Source organism: Mus caroli, chromosome 17, assembly GCF_900094665.2.
Source record: "Mus caroli chromosome 17, CAROLI_EIJ_v1.1, whole genome shotgun sequence".
NCBI lineage: Eukaryota > Metazoa > Chordata > Mammalia > Rodentia > Muridae > Mus > Mus caroli.
Genome location: NC_034586.1, coordinates 54,610,178 through 54,624,401, shown reverse-complemented (window position 1 = coordinate 54,624,401; position 14,224 = coordinate 54,610,178). Strand labels below are relative to the sequence as shown.

The following is a 14,224-nucleotide window of genomic DNA, read 5'->3' as shown; positions in this document are numbered from 1 at the left end:
CTCTATTTCTCTCTATTTCTCTCTCTCTCTCTCTCTCTCTCTCTCTCTCTCTCTCTCTCTCTCTCTTTCTCTCCTTCTCTCCCACAGTAAGAAAGCTGTGGTATACAAATTCTCGATTTATGCAGGTATTAGTGATCCAAGTTTATATTCTTACACTTATGTAATAAACATGTAACCCTCTGAATCACCTACTGTGTATTTCTCTAAGTATGGGTAATGTTGAAAATTCTCTTCATTTTTATTTTATTTTTGTGAGCTATATTCTCTGAATTTTACCCATTTGTTTTTCTAACAATTGGGATTTAGTTTACTTTTTGTATTACAGAGTTTGAGGGAATCTTTCTGACCTTGGTCTTTTTGTACGTTGCGTTCTCTGTTTCATTTACTTTAATACTGATTTTTTTTCTTGAAAATTCATTATATAAAGGCTGGGGAGATGGCTGTGCAGTCCAAGTTCTTGATGTGCAAGCTTAATGACCAGAATTCAGATCTCTAGAAACCCTTGTAAATGCCTGGTAGGTGTGGTGGCCCACTGGAATTCCAGCCCTGGTCAGTAGAGACTGAGGTTTCCAGTGCAAACTGCCACACAAGATGCCGCCATTTCACTGAGCTCTGCATTTGTGAGAGAGACTCACTCTTGATATGTGCCACATACGTGCAAGGAAGCACCCTGCACTCACACATGTCTATCACTATTACATATATAAAAAAAAAAAACAGAAAATGAAAAAAGGATCGCCATAATTTCTCTTCTAACAGCCTAGCCTGGCTTTGAAATCAGAGGAAATTTTCCCAGCAGGTTTCTCCACTAATTCACTCTGTAATTAGATCTTGTAAGCCTAGTTCTTGCATTTGTTGGAAGGTATTCAGGTTATGCTGGCTGATCTTCATTAGTGCAATATTTCAGATGAACAGGTTAAGAAAACATGGTCACTGACAAAGTCAAAATCAGGACATTAGATAGGGATCTTTATGTCTTGGCCTTTTAACCTACTCATCTGCTTTCTGGAAATTTATTATAAGGAAATAAATTATTATTTATTATTTCACTTTTTAATAGTGACTGAAAAAGACTAATGACTTAAAAATTGAAGATAATGTTTAGGAGTTTGAGGAGAGATCAAACACATGTAAATCAACAATAGGATAGAAGAGTTCTTGAAGTGGCACATTTCAAGTTCTCATAACATTTTCAAATATGTATGAATGAAAACTATAAAACTAAAAGGGGTAGCTAATAAATAATATATCTAACTTATAGGATGTATACAAGTATAACAGAAATGTGCAAATGCACACTAAACGTAGCTATTCAAAAGCACCAATAAACACTTTGTACTCATAAAGCACAAAAATCTACCACAATATCAAAAGATGTTTCTTTTCCTCTATATTTTAGAGTTATAATAACTATTGTAATAGCCAGAAAGAGCACTACAAAATTATGTTTTTACTATGTGAGTTACTGAATGCCACTTTAATTATAAGGAGTTTCATATGCTTCTGTAAGAACTTTAAGGATGAATTCAATGTCTTGAACATGATGGTCCAGTTCTTAATATAATCTACCACTGGGTTATGTCCATATTCACAAGTTCAATTATTTATTTATTTATTTATTTATTTATTTATTTATTTATTTATTTATTTATTTGTGTCAGGCAGTGTGAGTATGAACATGCAGTAGTGTACTTGACCTAGCCAAAGGAACAGTTGTGGGAATTGGCTCTCTCCTTTCATCTTCTATGTTCTAGGGTTTGAATTCAGGTTGTGAGCCTTGCCAACAGGCACCGTCATCTATTGAGCAATCTCACCAACCCACATGTTTATTTCCTAATTCACTCAAAAAGAGGCTATAAATAAATTATATCCATTTCCTTTTTTAGTTTTTTTTTTCTTTTTTTTACTAAAAGTCACATATTTTACATTAAAGCTAGTGAAAGGAGGTTTGACTAAATAAATGCAGAAAACAAAATTCTAGTTTAAAGCTCTTTAGTTTTATGTGGCATACGTGAAGCATACATATGAATATTTACTTAGGTGCCTAAATGTCGACTCTTGAAACTTAGAAAATTAGAAATAAATGCCTTTCAGTGGACTTTATAATTATTCTGTAATACATGTTAGTTTACTTAATAAAATGCATAAAATTTAAAGGAGCTATAAAATGTATGGTCACTGGACTCTCATCATTGTCTTCATAAGTTGTCACACAACTCAAAGCTTTTACCTCTGAATGCTGCATCAGTGCCCCAAAGGACACTTAGATCTGTTAGTGTTCTTTGACAGGATTTTACTGTTCTTCATCTGCATGTGCTGGGATCACACAACATTCCAGATTAGATTAAAGACATTGAACTGTTGTAAAGTTGAGTATCCTGCATGCTTTTCTGACATCTTTCTTGTTCAGTACTTAACAACATTTCCCCAGCCACACAATTCTTACACACTTTGATCCCCCATCTGCCTGTGTGGTTCTTACCCTTGTGATTCTACAGAGTCAGATCACCATGGAATACTGGGAGGGGGGACACTCTATCCCCATGGATTGAAGAGTAAAATCTCATGCCCAATTACTAATTCTAAAATAATAATAAATGCCTGTGTTCGATTCTTGGTTAATAGGACAAGGCAACTGCCTAGTGAAATTTCTCCACAGAAACAACTCTTCCCAAAGTACACAGCACATATAACTAGATATTATCAACTGCCACTTGAACAGCATTGTACCATGTATGTCTGTAATTTACCTACCTTCTTTACTTGTATTATGTGCTTCTGTGTGCATGTGCACATGTGTGCATGCATGTGTGTATGTGTGTGCATGCATGTGCAGGTCAATTTCCAGTGTTGATCTTCCATATTGTTGGTGCTTTGAATTTTGGTTTGCTTGTTTGTTTGTTTGTTTGTTTGAAGGAAGGTCTCCCACTGGTTTAGAACTGGCCAAATAAACTAGGCAGGATGGCCAGTCTAACTGAGTGATCTTTGTGTCTTTGCCTCTCCAGTAATGTAATTGCAAGCATGTACCACATCTGGCTTTTCTGTGGTTACTGGGAATTGAATTCATGTCCTTATGCTTGTATTACAAGAAAGTTAGCATTAGAGCCATCTCCTCAGCCCTCACATTTATATTCATCTTATGTGTCAGGTATCAATTATATGAATTAAACTTGGAAATCTGTAGGTTCTTCCTACTTCTTTCTCTTATATTTACCATGAATGCCAAGAAGACACTTGGAGCTTCTACTTAAAAAGGAACAGAATAAAACCTACATTGTTCGCTTTGGGGAGCAAGGCTGCACAATGGAAATTCTCATGTTTTCTTCCAAAATATAACTTGTTCTGATATCCTCTGTGAAATTGAGATTGTACCCTGTATTGGACTATACTTCTCCTTTCCTATTAGATAGTAATCTATAAATACTAATAACAATGTGTTTCCTCTCCTTTATACTAATAACTTTTAGTAGGGGAAGAGGGATGTAGTAGCAGACAAAGTAGCCTCTTTTGGTCCTAGACAGATGGCTAATCATGTTAAAGTATGTGCTACTGAGCCTGATGACCTGAGATGGCTCTAGGGAACCACATGGGAAAACATAAGATCCAACTATGCAAGCTGTCTTCTGACCTTTACACTTGTGCCACAACACACCACAACCACATTCAAATAAATCAATGGATGTCATGAATTTTAAGATTTAAAAACACTTTCCTTTTACTCTAATATACATCTTTTCTGTTCTCTTTTTTCTAGAGGAGAGCTCATTTGGTTTTCCTCTGTGCACTAAAGAAAATACCTAGCTCCTATGGCCTGCATTCCTTCCTCTCTTCCATGAGAAGGCATAAGAGATCCCCTTCTCTTTTGTGCTTCAGTGAGAAGTTGGGTAGAGTACATGTAGACACACTGACATTGAAGCAACCCAGGAAGTATCCCACCCAGAGAGGGAAGACACAGCACACTGGAGAGGCAGGAAGATACTCTTTACCAAGCCAACTGCTATTCAGATCCCAGACTCATCCTTCCAGGCTCAGGCCACTGTAATATAGGAAAGACTCCAGACTTACTTTTGCCATTTGCACTTATTACCTCCCATTAAGAAGAAGGAAACAATTAAATGTTTTCTTCCTGACACTTAGGGGTTTGTTTGTTTAGTTGGTTTGTTTTTGTTTTTGTTTTGTTTTGTTTTGTGCTTAGATGGCTCTTCTGAGATGCTCATTATAGCGGGACTTATAACTTTAAAAAATTAAGTTATTTTAAACCTTGAGTTATGAAAAAGTTAATTTTAAGTATATAGTTCTAAAGATATTGAAAGGTTGTGCTTCTTATATTGCCTAGTATCACAGAATGATACCGCTGGTCCCCCCAAAATATCAAGTGCTGTTCTAACCTCATTAAGATGAAATATTTAAAAATAATCATTGCTCCAATGAAGACATTGATATTGTCTCCAATGAAGACAAAGAAAATAGATTACTTAGATAGTGCTTCAGTGACTCCATTTGATGTTCACACAACACACACACACACACACACTCCAGAGGTGATATCCAATGCATGTTTGACAAAGCAGCACAAGTTTGAGGATTTGACTTCAATCCCTAGACCTTAGGTAAAAAGCCATCTGCAGCAACTCATGCTTACAATCCCAGCATGGGGGAATAGAAGAGTAGAGAGGGGAAATGGGGACAGGAAGATCTTTGATGTTTGTCAGTCAGTCTGGCCAAATCAGTAAACTACAAGTTCAGTGAGAGACTGCCACGGAGGTAAGTGTTTTTAAAAGACACCCTAGGTTCACCTCTGGCCTCAACAGTTATATGCACATATAAGCATAGGTCTGATCTTACCCAGGTTCAGGTATAGGGCTAGCCTGCCATTCTGGAGCTCTAGGGTGATGTGGTCTCCACGTTGTCCTTCCCCGTGGAACAGAACCCCATCCCTTTGCATGCTCTTGAACTTAAGGGAGATCACGTCTTTGAGGGTGCTCATTGTCTTCTGGTTGAACCTGTAGAGAAGTGAGCTCCAGCCATCAAAGTCAGCTACATCTGATCCTGAGAGCAGAGAGAAGAGAGAAAGAAACATCATTGTGTTTCCTATGGCAGCTATTCTTGCTTCGTCTTTGATGCTGCATAGTTCCCAGGAATATTCCTGAAATCTGGAAGATCTCTCTTACAAGGAGGCACATGGAATAGAACCAACTTACGTAGAATCTGTGGATCATAAATTTGTAGGCAGTGCAGACACACCACCTGGAGAAGAAACTCCCATTGGTGATTGTTGAACAAGAGAAGTCTTAGAAGGGCACCATCACATAACTCCCTCCAATGAGGTGTATTAAGGAAGCCTTGAAGCTGTGATTGGGCTTTCAGATGGAAGGGAATGAGGCAAATATAATGCAATACATAAAGATCTATATATGATTGGGCCTTATAGCTAAGGAGAAGCTTGCTTTAAAACCTGGAGAGGAAATTCATAACTGTAACAATAAGTGGGAGATAGGGAGAGTGAGAGAAATATGTGGCTATATGCAAGGGATACTGAGACAGGCCAGAGAAGCCTTCAGAGAGGCTTTTCTAATTCCTGTGAAGAAAGGCCTCTGAGGAGTCTTTGACCCATTCTTTGTCAAATGGAATATCTGATTCTTTATATCTTTTCAGGATGGGAAGGCAGACTACTTCTTAAACTCTCTGCACCTGCAAGAAATTCAGGTAGCTCTGGTCTTATTAAGGCTATGTAATCTGGCATAAAGTTTCAGGTCCCTGTTCTAACAATTCCCCTGGAGACAGGATGGAAGTGCCACAGGCACCTGCATCAGGCTTTTCTGGGGCCAGTGCCTGATTTGTAATCATTGTTAATGATGTAATCACCTTTGCTAATTTGATTTTGACATTTAAAACAATCTGATCTCTTCATCCTAAGCTCCAGGCTGGAGTTGAAAAAGACATAGTCTTTATTGTGGCAATTCTGGATGAGTAATTCAGTGTCTTCCAGAACCCTGTTCTTAGAATTCTGAAGATTCTTCGCTGTATAGTGGGAATAAACAACCAGTGTATGGAGACTGATAATTTGAATAGAGGGTTAATGTGGTATATATGCACTTATGCCTTTTTTGGGGGCTGGTAATGTACTGTTTTAGAGTTTTATGCAAAACATTCAGTTACTATTTTATGGTTAGAACATATAGTCTTATTTGAGATAGACTTTTAGTTAAGACATAAAAATTATACAACTGTATATGCTAACATGGAATCTCCCAATATGTACATATATTGTCTAATGTCAACTCAAAATAAGTATATATAGTTACTGAACCATATGCTATTTTGTTGAGAGGTATGGCCTGTTTTCCCAGTATATAACATAGCCACCCATTACGATGTTACAATAGAGGTTAGCTTAACCTCATAGCCATGGCAAAGAATTGACCCATGCAATATAGAGGTAACTAGAGTTAGGATAATATGACTGGACCTAATGGCCCTGCCTAGTAACAGGAAGTGGGGATAGTGTCACAGGACCCTCACTGGAAGTCAATTCATTATTCCTTTTTCCACAGCTGGAAGTTTCCTTGTGAGATTCCAGCACACAGGGAGTGGAAGGTTAGGGATGGGAGACTCTTGAAACTTCCATGAAGTTGTCATTCACAATCGGGTGGGACTGTGCCGTGGAGCAGCGATTGTACTATCACTGATGCTCTTTTAACTAAGCCTTTACCAATGCTGTGTAAGTAAAGATAATGTTTGTCAAATTAGGCTTTGGTGGTATCCTTAGTTTGTTCTGTCTTCTGTTGCAGGTGATTAGAAATGTTTTCACATCTTCCCAGGTAAAGTTAACATGAGAATTACAAATTATAATTCTGATTTTTTTTTCCTTACACCTACATCATCTATAGAACACCAGAGCTTCATTTAATCCAACTTCAACTTAGTTGTATGCTTTGTTATCTATCCCCTTAAACCCCCTCCAGCCTTTAAATCCCAATTCTTTTCCTTTTTCTTCTTTTGTTTATTATTTTCTTTACTTACATTCTAGTCATTGCCCCCTCAGTCTCTCTCCCACAGTTGCTCATCCCATTCCTCATCCCCCTTGACTTGAGAGGGTTCCCCCCACCAAGTCTCCCCATTCCCTGAGGCCTCAATTAGCTCATTGATTAAGCTTATCTGTTCCCACTTCCTGACCATGAAGACCTCTGCTATTTTTGTGCCAGGGGCCTTAGACTGGCCCATGTATGCTCCTGGTTGGTGGCTCAGTCTCAAGGAGCTCCCTCCAGTCTGAGTAAAGAGAGCTGGGAAAATCCCCATTCTTTTTTTTTTTTTAATTTTATTTTTAATTTATTTTTTGCACTCCATATTCCATTGCCTGCCCCCTCATCCATCCTCCAACTGCTCCCCACCTCCTCTGCACCCCACCCCTTCTCCAGGTGGATGCCCCACCCCCACCCCACCTGACCTCTAAACTCCCTGGCGTCTCTACTATCTTGAATGAACACAGGCCAGGAAGTCTTCTACTGTATATGTGTTGGGGGCCTCATATCAGCTGGTGTATGCTGTTTGGAGGTCCAGTGTTCGAGAGATCTCAGAGGTTCAGATTCATCGAGACTGCTGGTCCTCCTGCAGGATCGCCTTCTCCTCAGCTTCTTTCAGCCTTCCCTAATTCAATGAAAGGGGTCAGAAGCTTATGTTCATTGGTTGGGTGCAATTATCTGCATCTGACACTTTCAGCTTCTTGTTGGGTCTTTCAGAAGGCAGCTATGATAGATCTTTTTTTGTGAGAACTTCATAATAGTAATAGTGTCAGGCCTTGGGATCTCCCCTTGAGCTGGATTCCACTTTTGGCCTGTCATTGGACCTTCTTTTCCTTAGGTTCCTCTCTATTTCCATCCCTGTAATTCTTTCAGACAGGAACAACTATGGGTCAGAGATGTGATTGTGGGATGGAAACCTCATCCCTCACTTGATGCCCTGTCTTCCTGCTGGAGGTGGGCTCTATAGGTTCCTTCTCCCTACTGTCAGACATTTCATTTAAGGTCCCTCCCTTTCAGTCCTGGGAGTCTCTGCCCTCTCAGGTCTCTGATGCATTCTGGAAGTCCCTCAACCTCCTATTTCCTGAGATTGCCTGTTTACATTCTTTCTGCTGGCCCTCAGGGTTTCAGTTCTTTTCCCTCACCCAATACCACATTCACTTCTCCCCATCTACTACCCCAAACCCTGTCTACTTTCCCTCCCAGACCCCTCCCTTCCTCCCCACTTGTGGTTGCTTTCTTTTCTCTCCCAATTAGGACTGAGGTGCCCTCACTTGGGCACTTCAGTTTGTTGAGCTTTTTGAGTTCTGTGGACAGTATCTTGGGTATTCTGTATGTTTTTTATCTGTTTGTTTATTTGTTTTTGTCTAATATCCACTTATTAGTAAGTACATACCATACATCTCCTTTTGGGTCTGAGTTACCTCACTCAGGATGATATTTTCTAGTTCCGTCCATTTGCCTGCAAAACTCAAGGTGTCCTCGTTCTTAATAGATGAGTAGTATTCTATTGTGTAAATGAACCACATTTTTTGTATCTATTTTTCTGTCTCTGTTGTGGGACATCTAGGTTGTTTCCAGCTTCTGACCATCACAAATAAGACTGCTATGAACATAATGAAACACGTGCCCCTGTGGCATGGTGGGTTATCCTTTGGATATATTTCCAAGAGTGGTATTGCTGGGTCTTCAGGTAGATCTATTTCCAATTTTCTGAGGAACCTCCAGATTGATTTCCAGAGTTGTTGTACCAGTTTGCAATCCAACCAGCAATGGAGGAGTGTTTCTCTTTCTCATCCTCTCCAACATGTGTTGTCACCTGAGGTTTTGATCTCAGCCATTCTGACTGATGTAACCTGGAATCTCAGGATCATTTTGATTTGCATTTCTCTGATCATTAAGGATCCAAAACATTTCTTAAGGGTAAATCACCATTTTTGACCCTTGATGTTCTTGAGAACAGCCTGGCCAAACTCCATGCATGATAGCGCATGATAGTATTTGGCATTATATATGATCCTTATTTCATTTAGCATATTGTGCCTATGTTCTCTTAGTATGGAAGCCAGACAGTCAAAGTCAAGAAGTCAAGATCTTAACAAATTTATGAGGTATATGCATATATAGATTTACCTGACTCCTAGTATTCTACATTTCTTCTTGCACACAATGTCCAAGGTGAGCAGCTTATAATTAGAGAGCGTGAGCAAAAACAGTACTTGGAAAACTTTTAGGGTGGGTTGGTGGTACCTTTGCTATAGTCATGGACTGGAGTATGAAGGGGACCTATGGTGATTTCCATCTTCTCATGCCCTGGAACAAAGACTTGGACTATGAATGGGGGAGTGCTAGATGTAGAGACATATGAAGGAAGCACTTTGTAGAGTAGGAGATGCCCAAGATGTTGGAAAGTCAGAGGCTTGATGACAATTGGCCATGAGGACTGGAACTCTTTGTCTGTTCTTCATAAAGAACTGTTTTCTCCTGAGTTTGTATACTCCACATGATCATTGTAACATTTGATCCTGGAGGTGTGGTGCTGATCCAGTCATCCATATGTCAGTCTTGATACCTTCTCTCAGTTCTACTCTCCTGATTTGTACTGGCTTCCTACTAGGGCTCTGTCTTCCAGCTGATTTATATGATCTCAGTGCCATCATATAGTCTTGTTTTATAGTATATTTTTCTTTTTGTTTTGTTTCTTGGATGATGTGTATATGCATTGTGAGTGTGTGTGTGTGTGTGTGTGTGTGTGTGTGTGTGTGTGTGTGTGAGCAATCTTCCCATCTCTATGGCTTGATTCTATTAATCCTTTTCTGTACATGTTCTTGTATTTTGGATGTACAACATAGATGAGTAGTGACAAACTTGAAAAATCTTTTGGGTTCTAAACTCTAAGAAGAAGAGTACAGACAGAACTCTCCATCCAGCAGAAGCAAACCAGCTCTCTGTTCTGGGCAGAGCAGAGAAGTTCCCTATTCTCTCCCAGATGAGGTAGAGTGTCAGAAGTATATCAGACCTGGGGAAGTATTTCTGAAATCCAAGGACATTGCCAGTTAAGAGATGTCAGGAAGACAGAACACACAGAGTCAAATCTTGGATATTTACAGGTCACCTATGTCTAGCCCCATCCTCAAAACAGCGGTATTCTATGGCAAGAATGCAGGTCAGAAGTACAGGATCTAAAATCTTATTTTTACAGAAACCCTAGCATGTGTAAGAAATAAAATCTGTTTGGCTCATTTTCAAAATAAAATAACTTGAGTCATCTTAGGTCCAGATACAGATGTACAGAAAATACTGGGAGCCCCTAAGCTAGCAACCCCCACCCAAACTCTATTATCATGGCTACCCTGGCTATCCAAAGTGGAAGTTTAAAGTAAAAAGTTACTAGCAGCCAAGGTTGCTTAGAAATATACATCCTTATAATCTCTAACATAAGCAGGATATAAAACACAGAGAGGAACTCTTATACAGTATTGTTTAAAAAAAATGAACATAGGTGACAGAGGGGGAAAAATGACCTAGATCATGTGTAAGATGGTACACTCCTGATTACCCAGCCAATGACAAAAAGAGAAAGGAAAGGGAGGGACGGCCTCCGCTTCTGTTTCTTTAAACTGCTTTCTGATCTTGGTCAATGTGCCTGTCATTCGGTGCAAACAATAAGTGCTGCAAAGTAGTATAATAATTGGTTCCACTTTCCATACACTGAGTTCTATTGATTTTATGAAGTGAACGTCAACATTTCTCATGGACCCACACATGTTATGTTAATGAGTACCCTAGGATACTTTGATGTTTGTGAAGTTCCAAGGACCATTTAGGTACCTTTGCTTTTTTTCTGTTATGCGCACCAGGCTAACTGGTGCATACTCCTGAGAGTTCCTTATTTCACCCACAATGTCAGTGCCCTGACAGCTGCTAAGTAGTTACTTGAGTGAATTTTGTTTCTCTCTTTCTCAAAATTGATTTTTCTCATTATTGTAAACTCTATTCAATGCAATCTGTGGTTTGTTTCATTAATGATGCAAATTTTTCCAGACTATGATGAATAGGCTAATTATGGTCCTGAGGGCCCACCAGTAAAGGTAGGTGGTGCATCTTCTCTGCCTGACCTTCTGGGTCAAGGTAAGTCCTGCCCAGCCACCTGGCTTACTGAGAAGCTCCATAATGCCAATAAGCCTGAGTTTCTACTGGCCCCATAATTGCTGAGCAAGCTGTCAAGCTTATTTTTCTGAGAAAGACAGAATTCTTCAGGCAAATTCTGACATGTTTGATGGGTTTTGGAAGTTTGTCAACAAACCAGCTTTAAAAAAGAACTTTTTGGACTAAAATAGTCCAACCTTGAATTCCCAAGAGTGCTGAAGCACAAATCAAGCGTGGGCCTGGGGAAAGAAGAGTTTTGCATCTCAAAATCAGAAAGCTGAAGGTCAGCACTGACAGGAGAAAATACTGACCCACCCCGCTACAACTGTTCACACTTGGACTCTTTAGCTATTCAGAGTAAAAACAATTTTCAATGCAAATTTTGAAGCTCTTTTCATGGTACCTTATATGAAAACAAATACTATATTCAGATCATATAATTGCACTGAAGACCTGAGGACTTTGGCTTGTAATCTACAAACCTTAAAAATTTCACCAGTCATCTTGAATTTGTATCAACACCCCACCCCCCAATGATTCTGCGACATACCCAGGCTTTATCAGCAACTCTGCCTATCTCAGATGAACTATCAGCATAAATGAAGTTTCCAGAGTAAACTGTCAAAGCATAAAGATAGCTCTTCTAACAAAATTTCCATAATTTCTCTGTTTGATAAACAAGTGAAAGAAATTGGAAAACAACCACAACTTAAAAGGAAAAGTTAAACCAAAGTAAATCCAAAACTCCAGATAAAAATCCCTACCCATGCACTTGTGTGTTGTCCTCTTATAGCCAGATATTAATCCATCCATCCATCCATGTTCATCCATCTATCCATCCATTCAGCCATCCATTCTTCCACTCATCTACCCACATATCTTTCCATTCATCCTCTATCTCTCCCCCTTCCCTGCCTCCCTTCCCCTTCCTTGCTTTACTCCCTCCTTCCCATTTTTACTTCCATCTTTCTTATTTTTTTCCCTCTGTAAAATAAGTCTTCATTAGATCAGGATAGCCTTAAACTTGCTCTGTAACTGAGGACATCCTTGATCTTCTGATCCACTTGCTTGTACCTCCCGAGTACATGGATTCCACATGTTTGTGTACCACAATCCCTGGTTTATATCATCTAGGGATTGAACTCTCTGACTCATCTCTCTAAGAAGAATAAAATACCCTCCTTTAATGAGGGGTTTCTGCATACTTTTGTGCACAGAATTGTGAATATACTTAAAGTTTATAGTGTAATTTGACTGATAACAAATTACAAAGATCAGAGGAAAATTATGTTAGATAGCTTAAACAGTAGATTCTTTAGTTCTTCCCTGGATTCACTGTATGCATTTGGATTATTCACTCTCATTTTCACTGTGTGTGTGTGTGTGTGTGTGTGTGTGTGTGTGTGTGTGTGCATGTGTGTGCTTGTGTGTATAATTATGAGTCAGTGCACACAAGAGTATCTACCTGCTAGAGTGCAACTCAGATTTTTCCTTTGTAGAAGCCATCTACTCTGCCAGAAGACTAGCATGTACCAGGACTTTCATTTCTCTGTCCCCCACAACCAGTGCCATCACAGCTACCTTATTACAGCCCAGGTTTCCCCCAATGTGGGTTCTAGGTACACAACATGAGTTTCCACACTTGCAATGCAAGCACATTACCAACTAAACCATCTCTTCAGTTCCATCTTGGGAATATTCTGAGTTCATTCTGTTCCCTTATCTCTCTGAGGCAACTATGATGCAAATAATGTGTCAAGTCTTCTGAGGAATTACACACAGCATTGTGGACATAAATAAGTCACCATGACAACACAGTATTACAGTAGTAATAAAGAAAGAAATATTGATGCTCTTCTATAATTCATTATTCCAATAGGGCCTTGTGGATATAAAACAATAAGATGCAAGAGGAAGTAGGAGTAGGACATGTTGGAGCCAACTAGGAGACAAGACTAAATGAGAAGAACAATGTGGGTAGTCATGAGAAGTGAACACTTGTTTGGGCATGAACACAGGTTTCATGAGGGGGGAGTAACATTTCAAGAAGAATTTTCACAAGTCAGCAGAAGGAAAGGGATGACTGTGGCAAAGGCTGGGAGTAGGAAAGCCTCCCTGGTGAAAATGGCTTCATACAGCTTTTAGGTATGTCTCTGATTTACTCCATTCTCAGTGGTCTTCTTAAACAAAACATCCAGATGCATCAGGAGGGCCAATCACTTGGTATTTAAACAGGAATCTTGAGATTGGAGGAGAAAGCTGCTAGTTTTCCCTTTTTCAATGGTAGGTATGGTTTTGTTGGTGGTGTTGTTTGTTTTGGGTTTTATTTTATTTTGTCTTTATGGAAATATTGGCATGGGCTTTGCAAGACAGTGGGTTACGAACAGTGTTTGCTCTGAAAGTATGAGGACCTGAGATCAGCTTTCCCATTCCCATTTAGAAAGCAAGGTGAAGGGCTAGGATGACTTAGGGAATAAGAATATGGTCTTGTGAAGATCATATGCCCCAGTACAGGGGAATGTCAGGGCCAGAAAGCAGGAGTGGGTGGACTGGAGAGCAGAGCTGGGGTAGGGGAGTGGCTTTGAGGATAGCATTTGAAATGTAAATGAAGCTAATAAAAATGTAAAATAAATAAATAAAAAGAATATTTGCTTCACAAGCAAAAGGCTCTGAAACTCTGGAACCTACACAAAAAAAAAAATAGTGAAACTGTTGTTTTGTAAAAAGAAAGAAAGAACCAGAATATGTTTGGTAAAGGTGTGGTATGATGAGGTGGAAGAGGGTGCCTCAGGTGCCTCTGCAGGCCCATGCTATGGCATCCCTTTCCACAAAGTTATCAACCATACGATGAATATAGTATGGAATAGAGTTTATTTAGGACATGGGGAGGGGAGTTGAAGGAGGAGAGATAGAGAAAGGCAGAGAGTGAAAGAGAGACAGACAGACAGACAGACAGACAGACAGAGACAGAGAGAAAGAGAGACAGAGTCACACAGAGAGAGGAAAAGCTGGCCAGGAACATATGAAGAGAAATGGGAAGAGGAATGAGGAAAAAA

The 14,224-nt window shown here is 39.5% G+C and overlaps 1 protein-coding gene across 1 annotated transcript in view; it reads right to left on the bottom strand.

Annotated features, from left to right (window-relative positions):
- The window catches only part of LOC110312287 (contactin-associated protein like 5-3), a 579,184-nt gene that overhangs the window by 331,744 nt on the left and 233,216 nt on the right, over positions 1 to 14,224 (bottom strand). The window contains exon 5 of the mRNA XM_029470910.1: positions 4,846 to 5,049. Within this exon, the coding sequence (XP_029326770.1) occupies positions 4,846 to 5,049 (204 nt within the window). The remainder of the gene's footprint in view (positions 1 to 4,845; positions 5,050 to 14,224) is intronic.